Raw genomic sequence first — 16,698 nt, 5'->3', positions numbered from 1 at the left:
TAGGGAATTAAAGCCCCTCGGCCAGGCAGCACTGCTGGGATCACGGGCTCTGGCTTCTGGCTGGCATTTCTAAGCATCCTAACCGAGTAGGTGCAGAGCAGGAAGGGCAGTGCTTGGAAGACTTTTCAGTATTATTCTGGTGACAATGAGAACAATCTGAATTTGTGTGAACCCCTCTGGCCTCCTTATTCTCCGACTGAGGTTGCAGCTACAGAGACACTGAAGGAAGGACAAGATGGACGGGAACGTTGGAGGCCACGACAGAAGTGACAGTGGACGTCTGTGCCGCCTTCCTAACCTTTCCCTGTGCTGGCCTGTTCACGTCAAATGAAGAAAGCAAGCGCCTCACCCACAGAAATGCATCACAAGGGGCTGTGCACGCTCTTCTGAGCGGAGCTGCTGGGGCTGTGTGTGTGCTCATGATGAAGGGAGCACGGGGCTGTCCCCACCCCAGCTCAGGTGATCTCTGCACAGTACAGACACCAAACCAACAGGAAAGTCCCCGGGACGAGGAAATACAAGTCAATGAGCTGGAAGAAAACCACATGATGGGCCTCCCGAGGGGCCTGCGTAGGCAAAGAGGGCACAACCCCTGGAGCAGAGTGGCCCAGAGCCCAGGGGACAGGGAGGGGCAACTGCCCTGTTTCCGGATGGAGGATTCGCTGCAAGCCCCAGCTGAGCAGCCGCAGCCTCGACTCCGAGGCTCCCCGAGGCCTCCTATAAAGGAAATAAATTAAACGAGGAGAAGAGGAGGGGAGGGAGACTCCCTCTGGATTTTTTTTAATTGTCTTGCTGTGATTGCCTATTTAAGCCCACCTGGCAGAAAGAGGAGTAAAAACACTTCACCGTCCTTAGGGGGCCCTGAGAGAAAGGCGAGCTGGAAGCTGAGCAAGCAGCAGAGAGGGGAAGCTGGGGGTGGGGCGGTGATGCCGGTGGACTTCCCAGGGAAGGAAACAATGACAGGAGACTTCCCAGGAAAAAGATTAGGAGGGAAGCTGGGGTCGGGTGAGGGCCATGACCAGTGAGGACAGGGTCCCTGGACGTTCGGCCTTCAGGGGGACTGAATGCTCAAGCTACGAGATAAAACTTATCTCTAGGAGGGCATGCAAGGTGACTTTCCTTATCTGTGAAATGGGCATAATAAGAGTATCTTCTGTCTTAAAGCTGTTGTGAGGTATAATCCAAGAGGACACATGAGAAGAAATTATAGCGCTTTACTCAGAGGGCTGCTGCCGTGGTGACTGCTGTCTGTCCATCCCCAGAAAGCCCATGCATGTGCACTGGTAGCCCTGTGTGTGTGTATTAACTGATGAAAAAATCCAAAGGCTCAGTTATTCCACAAAAAGAGGAATAAAGGATAACAGTCAGCTGCCCAAATTTCAGAGAGACCTCCTCAGCAGAGAGGTAAGCACTGTGTGTGGACAACAGACAGCTGCCTACCTAGTGAGCTGGGCAGGGGGTACTGCAACACCCTCCACAGCTAAAGTTCCCCTCCACTGGGGAGTTGACCGCCTCCAGAAACACACACATTACTCCATTATTCCCCAGGAAGAGGAATGGATCTTGGAGGCAAAGGAATCCTGGAGAAAGATGGATTCTGAAACGTGGGAAGTATCTGAAAACTGCCGAGGGAACCTCAGTATTCACTGCCCCCTTCTCAAAGCCAGGCTCCTAAGCAGAGGTGCAGTCAACGGTCAGGACGACTCAGCCCGCGTCCCAGTAATAACAGCTCTCACTTCTGAGTCAAGCAGTGCTAGGCATTTTAAATGTACATCTCACTTAATCTGTCAACAAAAAACTATCTTTTTATCCTTATTTTACAGGGTAAGAAACTGAGGCACAGAAGGGTATCTTGCCCAAGACTGCCCAGCTAGAAGATGGTAGCCTGGAATGTAAACTGAGTCTGCGTTAACCACTATGCTACCCGCCTCTCCATGACTCCTGCCCTTCTGAAGCCTCACCCTCCCACGGCCCTGGGTGGTAGAGAAGGGTTCTAAGGAGGCCCGTCTTCCTTCACAGGATTCTGAGCACACATCCAGCTCAACAGCAATGAGAAGATGGAATTTTCTAGAATAAGCCTTGGACATTCACCAGGAGGCACACACAGGGCCTAAATGTGCTCTCAGCTACTCTGGAGGGAGCAGAAGTCTACCTCCAACAGTATGAAAAGTCCCACGAAGGAAGAGCTCTACTTCAGTACACATTCAAGAAGGATCCAGGCCTTGATTAGACAACAGTCTTAATATATCCCAGCACTGGGGTGTGCCAGTCTCTCCCTCTAAATCAACTTTGCGAATAAGTCCCAGAATGAACCATCCCACAATTTTCTTTTCAGGAAGAAGTGACATAATAAAAGAAATGATTTCACCTTCTTTTCTATTCTCAAAGCCTTAACTGTTCCTCACCATTTATAAGAGGCTAATCTCAATAAATAAATAATAAATAATAACCATAAATAAATAATAACCACATTAATCAAGGAGATGATCCAGAAAGGCTACAGAGAAAGGCCTCCTAAGGCCTGGGGGTCTCCTCCTGTCAGTCTTGTTATTTATGCACCTTCCAAAGGCCAGAGGAGGCCTCGAGCTCATCTAGCGCCCTGCTCTTGGGAAACGGCTGGATGCTAGATTTCCCGGAGAAAGAAGAGGAAAGGGAATTATGGGAAATGAAGAGAAACTACACTCCCTGTCAACTGAGGGCCTCAGTAAATCTTGTTATAGGGTTTTACACGGGACAGACCAGGTAGAGAGGTGTAATTAAAGGGATAACGGTTAAGCCCACCTGGGGTCACCTGCTGAATCTACCAATTTCAACAGTACCCTCTAAATCTCAGTCAACTCCACTGTAAAATGGGCAATGCCAGGGCTCACCCACATCCGAGGGCTATAGGGAGAAGGAAGAGATCAGTCGTATAAAATGCTTATTGGCACAGGGCCCGCTATGCAGGAAGTGCTAACAAATGTCAGCTATTATCATCCTGGTTGTGTTATTTGAAATCCAACCTAAAGCACAGGCTCTAATGGCCATTACAACGTGATTAAGAGGATTCCCAGACTGGTGGCCTCTCCTTGGCAGAGTGTTCTCTCCACGGTGCTGATCTGTCAACTATATAAATGCCCTGAAATCTGGTTGTTTACAGCCCAGGCATCTGAATCACCAGTCTCCTGCATGATTTGTCCTCAACTGGCTTTCTTGATTTCTTTCTTTAGGCAGACATTCAAAATAAGCAGACCAAGAGCGGCGTGTACATTCTGCAATGGTGCCCAGCACGTTAACGCTTCCGGTGTGAGAACAGGGTCGTTCAAGGGCAGTGCGGGAGCAGCGGGGGATGAAATAACTTGAGTTCTAGATTCTACTTCAAACGTGACATTTTGAAGCACCTGGAGGTCAGTTTCATGTGGTTCTGCTGCCCGAAGTCAAAGCTTCAGTAAGTAAGCAGTCAGAAGGCCCAGAAAGACTGCTTGATGAAGTTTCTCCAGTTTGATAAACTACTGTCTCGACACTGCAATTCCATTTCTTTTCCTAAAATGCTGTGGGGATTACTGAAAAGCTGTTAGCCTCTCTTTAAGCAGGTCAAAGGTCCCAGCAGCACCGACATACTTACTTCCCGAGAGTGGCTCTTCATGCACTTCCAAAGGGTCACCATCCTGTCCATCCAGAGCCTGGCTCACCCCGCATGGTGACAATCCAGCACCATCCCCCTCTGCCGAGGGCAAGCTGGGTTGCCGGGCGCCAGGCGCCTCCTCTCCTGAGCCCTGGCTGGGCTCTGCGCTTCCATCCATCCGTCCTGGAGCACTGCACACGTCCACAGCCCCCGGGCTCTCCTTCTCCCCACACCCGCCCGGCTCCTTTTTCGCATCTCTGGCTTCCCCCGGGGGACTGCTGCCTGCAGAGTTCACGGGGCCACGGTGCTGAGGTATGACACCGACGAATTTCAGGCCCCGACTCGCAGCCTCCTGGATCTGTGAGGCAAACAAAACGAAGGGAACCAAGTGAATGGGACGTTCTTTCAAAATGGGGTGGGGGCGGGGGACACACGCAACATCCAAAATGCCTCCTTGGAGGCCTTTGAGGATATTTCAGTTTGAACATGAAATCTATCAGAGGCTCCATGTCCTCAATGCAGTGGCCACACCCTAACCTTGGGCAGACTGGGGACAGACAGCGTTGGGCTTATTGTTTTCAACTATGAAAAAATAAAGCATTTGGCTATGAAGAGCTGGCATTACCTCTCATTGAAACACTGCTTTAATCTCTATTAGTTGGTTTTTTCTGAGAGGCTGAAAAAGGGTTCTAAAAAGATGAGCTGGAACAAAGCATTTGAAAGAGGAAGTTCATCTTGGTAAGAGTTTATTTTTTCTGATGAATCACCTACTTCCTGCCAATCAGGCTACTGTATGAAACAGTATGCCTATATAACCATATACTAGCTACCAGATGACATTTTATGACCCAAAGAGCTTCCTCTTTTAAATAATTGCTTTGGCAGAGAAGGGCAGAGGTGGAGAAAACCACTGCTGTGCGAAAGCTGATGCCACACATGCCGCCAGAGCGGGATCTGATGGACACCTGCCCGTGGTGCTCTCCGTCCCAGGTGAAGCCAAAGGAGCCGGAAGAGCTCGCCCTGCCCACAGGCATTGCTCCGGCAGACCCGTGACTCTCCAGACCATGGTGCACATCATCCAGCCTACCTAACTCGGAACTTCCGTCTCACTTCCTGGGCCTGCAAGATGGGAGACTAACGGCCACACTGAGGACTGTGGCGCTTTAGCTCTCCCCTCCCTATAAAAGACCCCCAGGCAACTGAATTTAATAGTCACAGGTGAAAGAAAAATTGAAAGTAATAGACTAATAAAATGATGCAAGAGCCGCCCAAACTAGAAGATGGGCTTTAGGAGGCTCTGGGCAAGGATACTCAAGGCGCTTTACAAATAAATCGGGAAGTGGAGACCTCAGAGCTGTTAAAGTCTTAGTCATCAACCCCTCAGCAAATGACCTCAGAAAATGAGGCCTCTGCAGTGGTCATCCTCTGTCATGTAAGAATTAGGAAGACATGCCAGCATGGAGCTACTCTCCCTAAGGGAGAAGCAAGACTTGGCAGCCCTCCTTGGAGGAACCACCCTAACTTTAAGCAGAAGGTCATTTTAGTTCAACCCTGCACATTCTAGAAAACAATCGAGAGCAGTTGCAAATATGCAGTCCAGTCTTTCTATATAGTCCATCCTGTGCTAGACATAATAATAGTAGTAATTATCTTCTATTGCAGACCTACTATGTGCCAGGCACTACATTAGGCATTTTACATAAATTGTTTGTTTAGTCCTTCAATGATCCTGCATGGGATCACTATCTCCATTTCAGGTGAGGACACTGAGGCCCAGAGACTTTAAAGTCATAAAGCAAGCAGTGAGAAGCCAGGGTTCAAAGCCAGGTCTGGCCCAGGCCAAGTTCATTGTCTCAACCACAAGACCAAATGGATATATCTCAAGGCATCAAGTACATACATGTTCTTGGACATGCATGTGTCTACACACATGCCCACGGTTGGCCCAATTCACTCTTCAAAATTAAAAAAACAAAAAACTTAAGGTCATCTTTTCCATTCCAAAAATTTATTTTTCACTCTGTCTGCGATATCCTCCTACTTTTAGAAATTACTGGCACAGGGCCAATAAAAGCTTATAAAAAAAGACACAGGTAGAAAAAATTTTAAAAGAAAAGAGTGGGGAGATGATTATACCAAAGAACTTTAGGTTAAGGGAGTTACTGCATACAAAACTTGGCTCTGAGCTTCCTGGCAACATAGGCAAAAAGAGAAATGTAATGGATTTTACAGCCCTCACATGAAATAAGGAAACACACCTGGTCAATAAAAGAGAAGCGTAATTTGCTAGTAAGGAACAGAGAAATTTGTTGTCTAACTCTTACAGAGATATGGAGCAAAATTTTATAGAAAATGAAGAGACCTTCTTCTTACACCATTTCTATATTCTAAACCCTCGATAGAAGGTGAAGACATTATGCTAAGCACAGGTCTTTGAAGGCCCTTTTATGTGGAGCTAAAGTAATCCAGGTGATTGACAGATGTGGACAACTGCAACAGACGGCAGCCTTCTAAACTGCGCCAGCGCCTGGGCACCGGGCCAGTGTGGTACCCACTTCTCAAGCTCCCGCTGCAGACAGGTGAGATGGCTTCTCTCTAGTCTTGGCTGTCCGCGAAAGGAGGCTGCAGCCTGCGCATCTGCAGAAGGGCTTGGGAAGACTGGCTTTTCACTTAGCTTGAACACGTTATGCAAATTCTCAACACACTAAGCCTGCAGTCAACATAAACTAAACTTGCACAAATTTCTACATCTGAGAAAATAATTTCCAGGTGTAGCTCCTCCACGCAGGACAATTAGCTATTTCCCCCCAAAGTGCAGACCGTTGTTTCAGCTCTCCAGCCCCCTGCATCCCAGTCTGGCTCTCTCCCTAATAAACGCCAAGTCCGAGTCTCTCCATCTGCTCAGTGCTTGAGAAATGGGTGACCCGAGGCCCCAGCCTTGCACGGGCCCCTGCCACCAGCTCCTCACCACAGAGGAAGCAGCTGTGAGCTGAAGCATTTTTAAAACTGGTCCCATGAGGGCTCAACCATAGGCCAGTCTCAACTTGAGTCACGGGGTTTGAAGGCAGATAGGCCTGGTTTGGAGGCCCAGCTGTCCGACTCACTGGCTTGGGGAACCAGAATGTGCTACATGAGCTTTCTGTGCTTGTTTTCTCATTGATAAAGTGGGGGAAATCATATTTCCCTTGGCAGTGCTCTGAAGATTAGACATTATGTATGGCAGGGGTGCCGAAGGACAGAGCACAGAGAAGGTACTCGTGGCCACTGTTATTGCTCTGCCCTCTCTCCTTATCCGCCCCAGGCCTCTGCGGTCCTGCAGAGATGGCTGAGAGTCATCCAGAGTGAGGAAGCGGGGACTCTGGACACAGGGCATCACCCCGGCCCTCTCCTTCCTCACTGGGACTTGAGGAATCAGAGAGGCGTTGACATAAATCAGACATGTGTCCTTCTCCCACAACAAACTGGACAACCACAGTCCTTTGTCCTGCTGTACTGCAAACCCATCCTCTAGGCCAGGGGTTCTCAAAACGTAGGCCCACATGAGCAGCATCAGCACCACCTGGGAACTTGTCAGAAATGCAGATTCTCAGGTCCCACTGAATCAGAAACTCAGAGATTTATGTTTCAGCAAGCCCTCCAGGTGATTCCAACGCATCCTAAAGTTTGAGAATCACTGTCCTGGAATATACATTCCAGAGGGCAGGAGTTTGTGCACTGCTGTGTCCCCAGTGCTGGAATGATGTCCGACACATAGCAGGTGCTCGGTAAGTATCTGCTGAATGAATGAATGAATGAATACACTAAATAATGAGTGAACACACATGTCCCCTCTCCCAGAATGAGCTCCTTGAAGGTAGGGATGGAGACGGATTAATTTTTCAGCTCCAAAATTCAACAAACATTCATTAAGTCCCCACACTGAGCAACATTGCCTTTAGGTGCTAGGGATAAAAAATAGAAGTCCCGACTCTCTTACTGTAAACAGACTTTAAAAATAATTACACTAACATGGCACAATAATGCTTCAATTATAATGTCACATAAAAAAATCAAGATTCTAAAATTCATGGACACAGTAATATGATGGCTATACAATATTTCCGTTTGTGGGCAATTTTTAAAAATTTATCTAATAAGCATGCATATTACTTTTATAGTTGAAAAATGTAAATATTCCAAAACTGTCTCATAGAGGGTGGTAAACGCAGTAATAGATGTAAAGGTACAGAAATGCAAGTGATTATTTCTGCTTGAAGGGGAGTCTGAAAAAAGTTCCTCACAGAAGGTCAGGGCTGTAATGAATGGACTGCTGTGATACAACAGGGAGAGGTGAGGAGTGTGGCAGAACTGGAGTGTGTATGCTTCACCTTAAACATTCAAATTCAATTTCTTTTTTCAAAATACAGTGGCTAGACAAAATCTATTTGGGGACCAAAGCTGCAAGAAGCTTTGAAGGATGAATAAGAATTCACCAGATGGGTGAAAGAAAGGGAGAAGGGCAATGCAGGTAAAGAGAAGGAAGCATAAACACTGGCAAAGGCTAGATGGTGTTGCAATAGCCTCATGTGTTGAGGAAACTTCTAGAAATATTTCTGAAACACGATCTGAGAAGCCAGGAGTACTCAGAAATGAGGTTGGACTGGAAATGACAAGGGCCATATCACAGATGTCACTGGATATCATGCCAACCAGGCTGGGACTTCACGTTGCAGGCCAGCATATCCCCAACATTTGTGCTACAGTAACATCAAGGCAGAAGAGAGTGGGGGTCTGAGGGCAAAGCACAAGATTTCTTTGAATGCTCATCTTTTCTCTTAAACATTAATGAAACTTTTGTATTGCACCATAGTGCTGCATGGTATCAAAACTTTTAAAAAGATGCCAAAGTTAAACAGCAGAGATCCCCCCCAATCCCAACCCCAAGCCGTCCAAAGAAGGTCATGTCTCAGGAATCTGGAAGATCTTTGTCTGCAGCTCTGCTTACTTCCTCCGGGTGCATTCCTGGAAGTGGAGTTAATGGGTCAAGGGATATTAACTTTTCAAAGGCTTGGTACAGGCTGCCAAATCATTTACCAGAAAGGGTGAGTAGTCCTTTTTAACCAGAAGAACCGCATTTAGATTTTATAAAGATCAATGTTTGGCTAGACTCTAGGGGCCTTGACACTTCTGGTTTTCTACCTTATTCTAGAATGCATAGGCACTTTCTTTTCTCTTTTTCGTGAAGTCATTTGACTATGTTTCTCAAACTGAACCCTGTTTGTTTCTCATTCACTCATGTATTCATTTGTCCATTCATAACCTTCACTGAGCAAGCCTAATGCACATCATAATGGCAGGTACTAGATGGAGTCCATCAGGGTTCATCCTTGGCGACTAGCTCTCTTCACTCTACACTCCCTGTGATGACCTCCACTCACCCGGGTTTAGCCACTAGTCATATGTTAATTATTCCAAAATTTGGACTCCCCAGCCCTGACTTTCCTCTGGGGTTCAGACCTGTACTACCAATGATCACAGCTCATGGGTCCACCATGGACCTTGTCTCTCAAACTGGAGTCAAGGGGTCTTTCTTACCTCTTCCTTTTCTCTATTCCTGTGTATCAACTCACCACCTCCTGCCAGATTCATCCCCCAATGTTTCTGGAACCCCTCCTTCATTCTCCCTACGTCCAAGATCACTTTACTTTAGGAGCTCATCGTCTGTTGCCGGACACCACCATTACTTCAAGCTACGCCAGGTCTTCACGGGCACGGAGTCAAACCAACATGGAAGATCAAATCACGAATACTCAGGCCATCTTGGTTAAGGAATTCCCCACAGCCTGTCACGGGCATGCCCATAAAATTTCTCTAACAACTGTGATTAGTTAAAACAAGAACTGTTCACATTGTACAACTCTTCTACACAGAAGTCTAACATGCATTATCTTAGGCTTCAAAATAATCCCTCACAGAAGAGGAAACGGGCTCTGAGACCGTTCCATGACCGGTCAAATTTCACAGGGCTAATCACGGGCAAAGCCCGGATGTGACTCTCGGTCTCCTGAATCTAAGCACTCTTTCCACTTTCCACAATCCGGCCTGGGCCAAGAAGCCCAGCTGGACACTGGTTTAAACCGAAACACACCCTCACCACTCTCTTCTTACTTCTGCTGCATTTAGGAACCATGCCACCCTGAACACTTAAACGAGTAACAATCGCTGGTTTAGGCACCAAAATTAAATAAGATCATTTGCAACTGATCCAAGACTTCATTCAACTGCTCTATAATGAGTAAGAACAAATTGCACGGTAACTATATTTTCCCAAACCTAAAATCAGGGATCAGCATGTGAAAAAGATTTCTTTTTTCTATATTTATTTCTATACAAAGTCTCAACATATTGTAAAAAATTATATCATCTTTGGTTACATATTTAAAGAATCACTTTTATCAAAAATAACATGACATTGGAATATCCCAAAAAATCTAGGACATATTGTCGGTTACTCTCCTTTCAAAATGAATACCATGCTGCTAATGATAAGCGCAAATATACACTTTGTGTAGCGTGCGTATTTGTGTTTCAGAGTATTATATCAGGTAGGGTGAAAACAGTTAGGGATAAATGGGACGTGGGCTGAATTTAGTAAAAATGAAAGCTATGGGTAACATAGAAAAAGGAGCAGAAAAGGTTCCTGCTGACCAGTCAATAGGAACTGAGCATCCACGGGCCATATTAGATGGCATAGGTGAAGGGTCAGAGACAGTCTAAGACCATTTTGTCTGAATCTAATGAAGAAGGTCTTATGCTTAATTTTATGCGTCAATTTGCCTAAACTATGGTGACTAGTTGTTTGCTTAACACTAGTCTAGATGTTGCTGTAAAGATATTTTTTAGATGTGATTATCATCTACAGTCTGCTGACTTATAAGTAGAGCAGATCACTCTCCATAATGTGGGCGGGCTTCACCCCATCAGTTGAAGGCCTCGAGAGCACAGACTGAGGTTTTCTGAAGAAGGAATTCTGCTTCCAGACAACAACAGCCTGAGTTTTCAACCTTTAGACTCAAGACTTGCAATATCACTCTCACCTGAACTTCTAACCTGCCAGGCGGCCCTGAAGATTTTGCACTTGCCAGCTCCCACAATTGCACGAGTCAATTCCTGAAAATAAATCAGTCTCAATCTCAGTCTCTCTCAGCTAGATAGATACATAGATAGATAGGTAGATAGATAGATAGATAGATAGACAGATAGATAGATAGATAGATAGATAGATAGATAGATAATGCTATCAGTTCTGTTTCTCCAGAGGACTCTAGTATAGGAGGAAAATAGGTAAAGGGAGTGAGGGGAATAAGACAGCCCAGGGCGGGCTGATGGAGCTCTCCAAATCTAAACCCGACTCGGTGTGAAATGAAGAGATGGCTAAGAGCTCCCAAAGGCAGTGAGAGAGCATGTGCCCCAAAAGGAACAAGACCACTAGGACTTAATCTGGTATTGATTCAAGGTCCCGAGGAGAAACTGGAGTGTAGCAAGAAGGTTGACAGCGGTCACTGTTGCCCACGTAAAGGCAATTTTCCCGCCATGTTTTCAGGTGAGGGAAGATAAATCTTTAACTGGTACATTTAATTTCTGCAAGTTACTGCTGTTTCTAACTTCACGATGAACTTAATGAAATGCCTGTAACTAATAAGCTAATTAATGCTGGAAATCAGAAACAAACTGACTTTTTCAAAATATAGAGCTGTGCTGTCCAATATGGTAGCCACTAGCCAAGTGTGGCTATTTAAATTTAAATTAATGCAAATAAAATAAAGTTAAAACTTTAATTCCTCAGTCGCACTAGCCACATTTTAAGTGTTCCATAGCCACATGCGGCTGGTGAGCACAGTATTGGAGAGTGAGGACAGAGAACATTTCCATCATCACAGAAAGTTCTACTGGATAACCGCTGCTATGGAATATAATAAATCATATAAAATACAAAGTAACAGAAACAGCATTTCCAACAATGATTTCAGAGGCATATAACATAGGGTAAAGATCAAGACTCACACACACATACATCCCAAATATATCCTAGACCAGACCACTGCCCACTCTGACCCTCCCTCATAACTCATGGGTCACCTTTCCATGACAGCTGACATTTTAAAGTCTTAGGGGATCCATGAAATACACAGGGAACCTACAAACAGAGGCATGTGCTATATATTAAGAACAGGCGCAAAAACACTGTTCTGGGTTGCACGGTTACACATGAGTCTTCACGGTGAATATTTTATCATACACACATAACCCTTCTCATCTTTCATCACCTCAACTCTTGTACAACTTTCTGAAAAAGGAGGTTCAAAAATAACCCGGGTTTTAGCTCAAGTCTGAAGCTGCCTTTAGTTCCAACGTGTTAACACTTGGCTTCACGAATTGAAACATTTACTGAGCACTGCTGGTATTATGGGACCAAAAGGAAAGATCAAGCAGAACTTCTGGTGTCGTGGTTTTCTCTTTTAATGACTGACAGGTCTTAGAATGAGCCCTAGACAAGGAATCTGAGACCTAAAGCTTTGGACCCAGCCCTGTCACTCACTAGCTATGTTACTGGTCAACTTGGTTGATTTATCTAAACCTCAGTTTCCTCATCTATAAATGGGGATAATAATATCCATTCATTCATTCCACAACTATTTACTCAATATCTACTATGTGCTGGGCACTAGGTGCTAGGGGAACCATAATGAGCCAAACAGGTACCAACCCTGACCTCCTGGATTTAATAAGTGTTTGTCTAACTCAAGAGGTAACTGAGCAACTCTAAAGAGTTACCATGTTCCATCCTTCTCACACTGTCTATGCTCAGTTTGAGGGACCACTGCTTGCCTTAAGTCCCTGGTGGGGTTGGGGCTGGGGAGAAGAGGTACTCCTTCATTCTCCTCTGCTGTTGGTGGTGATTTGGCGGGAAGCTAGGGAAATGATGAAAGAACTTAGAAAACTGTAAACATTCTTAAAAACAAAAGGAAGAGATGGGTTCCAGTGTCTGGTGGGAGCAGAGTATGGATCACCCTTTGGTGTCTCTGTTCAGAGCAGGCAAAAAAAATTCTGACAAAAGGAATTTTGCTGGCCCTCAATATCTCTGTTAATTAACTCAGTTCTTTCACTTAGATTGTGCTTATCATTTCACAATTCATTGAAAATAGAGTGCATGGGAGTCAGAAATCACTAGACCTGAGAGGAAGTGCTATTACGCTCCCATCCCTCAAAAATCTTCACCTAGCTCTTAGTGCCTCTGAAAACCAACCCATGAGAAGATCCCAACCTGATGTCAAAAGTCTAAATCAGAGACCCAAAAGAGAAGTGAACAAGGAAAGGCCTATCTGTAAGGAACAACCCAATGGTGTCTGAAAGAGCAAGTGCCCAGCAGGGTAGGGCCAGAGCCGGAGAACCAGCACCTCCAGCACCGTGAGGAAACTTTTTCCAAATCTTGCCCCTACTTTTCTTTATTTGTTGGCATCATTCCTCTTTCTTATCTAGGGCCAATTTTCTCCATGTGGCAGAAAATGTGGCCATTGCCAATTTCTGAATTTTTCTGCTTACAGCTTACCTACTGGAGATAGAATGTCTAAACTTCCTGGTTATGCACAAGCAAAAGATTGCAGGGAAGGGCTCTGAGTGGTTCAGCTCAGATCAGGTGTCCACTTCTGGGCCAATCAGCTCTGGCTAGGGGCAGGCTGGCTCCTACGGAAATCACACAGCTGAATTGTGAGAACAAAGCAGCTCTCAGAAGAAAAGGAATTTCAGGGCAGACAAAATAAAAATTTAAATATCTATCATGTAGAGACATCATCTGATGTGAAATAAAATCTGAAATTTGTTCAGTACTCATACGTACCAAAATGAAGAAGAGAATATAAGTGTTATATAAGGCAACTGATATTTAAGCCAAACCAAACTGAGCAAATAAATTCATATCTATCACAACAATGTTGATATATTTTGGTCCAAGTGGTTCATAGCTCTAAGTTCTTTTGCCTGCAAAGACACAGCATTCTTCTCCTTCACACAGGGTGTCTACATATCTCCATGAGGTCTGCTCAAGACTTTTTCCCCCCCATCTTTATTGAGGTACCACTGAAGATTGCTTTTTAAGAATACTTTCTGGAATCAATGTCCAACCCCCAACCATCTCACTACACAGAGCAGTGTGCCATCACAGATGTAACAGATCAGGAATGGCATAATGGAAAGAGTCACCACACTGGAGCAGACGGTGTCACCTCCGGCAGATTTTCACTGGCTGTGCAAATCCCTAATCTCCTTCAATGTATGCCCATCAGCAGAACTGAGCACGTATGTGGTTGTCTGTGCTCAGACCAGGATCCTGGAGCAAAAGCAAAGACCTTGGCCCATGAGAGCTGCCATCATCCAGGTGGGAGCACTGAGGCACAAGAACTGGCAGGAGAATCTTTCATCTCCCGCCAAGGCTGTGAGACCCCCCAGGCTTGCACCAACGCCTGTGCACACCCACAAAGGAAGGGGGTCAATCGAATCTCAAAACATTATATTACCAAAGCATTTAAGGAGACTTTCATCATAGTCTCATGGGAAAGTCAAAGAATGTGTGCTGGACTTCACAGTTTGGTAGTTTTGTCGCTGCCAAAATCCATGGCTGGTAAAGTAACCTTCCCCAGGTGGAATCTGGGGACACAGAAATGGCTTGGGGGAAAGATTCCCAGAGGGAACAAGGCTAGTGAAGGCACAGAGGTAAGAAAGCATCATAAATTACGCAGAGAAAAGCAAACGTCCAGTGTGCGTGCACCAAAACTCCATAATCGCAATAGCTTCATCTCCTGAGAGCCTACTATGTGCCAAACACTGTTTTAACGGCTTGACATGGATTAACTCATTTAATCCTTATAATAACAGTAAGAATTCTTTTTTATCTCCATGTCATAGATGAGAAAACTGAGGCACAGAGAGGCTACACAACTTGTCCAAGGTCACACAGCTAGTAAATGGCAGGTAGAATTCAACCTAGACAGTCTGGTGCCAGAGACCATATTCCTACCTGTTATACTGCTCAGCACTGTATTTGCCATAGTGTATCCTAGACTCTAAACTACCCTGTGAAATACCAGGGCCGGATCTTGAAGAGTGCTGAATCTTTAGAGTTCGGACTTTTTATTCTGTAGGCAATGAGATGCCATTACTGTTTCTGAGCAGCAGTGACGTAATCAGGCCGATCCCAAGGAAAATTTATCTGTCCACAGGATGTGGTATGGATTGAGGGGGCGGGTCACGGAAGTCAGCAGTCAGGAGGCAAAGAGAGTAGTTGGGGGCCTGGGAGTCACTGCAGAGCTCGTGGGAGAGGTCACAGAGCCTACACTTGCCATGGGAAAGGATGTGAGGGGGAGAGGGGAGACCTAAGTAGAGACAGCAGCCTGCTGACTAAAAGGTGATACACCACGGGGCTCTGATATGTTAAAAAAACTGGTCACCTATCGTCCAAACAAGGACTATTAAAAATTAGGCTGTGACGACAGGCAAGAGCTAGAACTCTCCAAGTAAACCGAGACAGAGGGTCACTTAACTAAACAGGACCAGCAGTGAAGACCCAGAAAGCTGCTTTAAAAAAGATGCAGATGACTGCTCTTCTCGTCGTTCCCGGTCCAGTACCTGATGGCTTCTTCAATTTCTCTCCTGCTGTTACATCCTGGGCTGTCTCTGCCTGGCCCTTCCCACAAATGTCAAATCCATCCGATCCACTCAGGGTCCCAACATGGAAGGCTCAAGGTCTTCCATCTTCTGGAGAGCACACAAAATGGAAGAACTCAAGCTAGGGACCTGGCACAAGCAAACGGAATTATAGGTGTAACTGACAACGCCTTAAAAGGAACACCTACGGAACGCCTAAAGCAAAACCACAAAAACCACAGATACACCTATAGATAACCAGACAGAATGCAGACCTGGATAAGATAAGGAAGCAGCATAAAAGGAAGAGACGATGGAACACTGACACCAGCAAGTCATCCCGGAGAGAGGACGACATGCTCCTGGTTGCCTTGCTGGTTCCCATGCCTCTCACTGTCCCTTTTGGCTGGACCGATTTCCTGTTCCAATTGCTGGATCGTGCCAAGGATTTTGTGGACTTGGGCTCATAACCCTCTGCATATTGAATGCTGTGCTTGGTGTTAATTAATATGTTCTTATGATACTCATATGATTGAATGTGTGATGTTTGATTGAGTCTCTATAAAGGAACACCAGGTTGTTGCCACTGTTCCTGGACCTCAGTTGCTTGTGACAAGATCCTTTGAATTCACCGCAGTAAATTCTGGCATTGTGGAAAGACACAAAAGTGAGTGAACCGTCCATTATTAATGGCTCATTACACGTCCAGACCACTAGCCAACCCTCTGCTGACCTGCAGTCCCACCATCCACCCCTAGCCAGCTATCTTGTCATTCCCCTTGGGGTGCCCTGGCCCACCCCCTGTCGCTCCCCTCCATCATCATAAGCCTTTGCTTTTTGACCATTCAAAGTTCATTCCCATCCGGGGCCTCAGCACTTGCAGCTTCCTCTGTTTGGGATGCCGTTCCACTCAATCTCCCCATGGTTGGTTTCTCCTTGTTACCAGGGTCTCCTCTTCCCATTTATGGCCTTCCCTGAAATCCCAGTCTAAAGATGGTCACCTGGTGACACTTCAGCATATCTTTTTAATTTTCATCATATCACTTATTGCAACATATCTTTTTTACTAACTTATTGTCTGTCTTTCCCAGTTGAATGATAGTTCCGTGAGGGCAGAAACACTGTCTATTTTGTGCTCCGCTATGTCCCAGCATCTAAAACAGCTCCTGGTACCTAATAAGTACTTGATAAACATTTATTAAAGGAATGAATAGGTAAGAAATTAAATTTGCAGAATCTCAGGTTACTTCTAAGTGTAAACTTCTATGAGTTTACCATTTTGGGAAATATCCACCTGGGGCCAATAATGTTTTGCAAATATACTTGTCTGAGATTTTGAAAATCTGCACTTCGTTTGCTACTTGTATCATTTTAACAGCAGAGAAAACTGAGGAGGCCTACAGAAATTACAGGGT

At 45.4% G+C, this 16,698-nt stretch overlaps 1 protein-coding gene across 6 annotated transcripts in view; it reads right to left on the bottom strand.

The window, feature by feature from the left end:
- The window catches only part of RFTN1 (raftlin, lipid raft linker 1), a 198,120-nt gene that overhangs the window by 53,320 nt on the left and 128,102 nt on the right, over positions 1 to 16,698 (bottom strand). For all 6 annotated transcript variants that reach the window (XM_005600912.4, XM_023620891.2, XM_070238110.1 and 3 more), the window contains exon 5: positions 3,605 to 3,962. In XM_005600912.4, the coding sequence (XP_005600969.2) occupies positions 3,605 to 3,962 (358 nt within the window). The remainder of the gene's footprint in view (positions 1 to 3,604; positions 3,963 to 16,698) is intronic.

Source organism: Equus caballus, chromosome 16 (assembly GCF_041296265.1).
Source record: "Equus caballus isolate H_3958 breed thoroughbred chromosome 16, TB-T2T, whole genome shotgun sequence".
Taxonomy (NCBI): Eukaryota; Metazoa; Chordata; class Mammalia; order Perissodactyla; family Equidae; genus Equus; species Equus caballus.
Note: the sequence above shows the minus strand (reverse complement) of the source record. Positions and strands in the feature narration are given on the sequence as shown.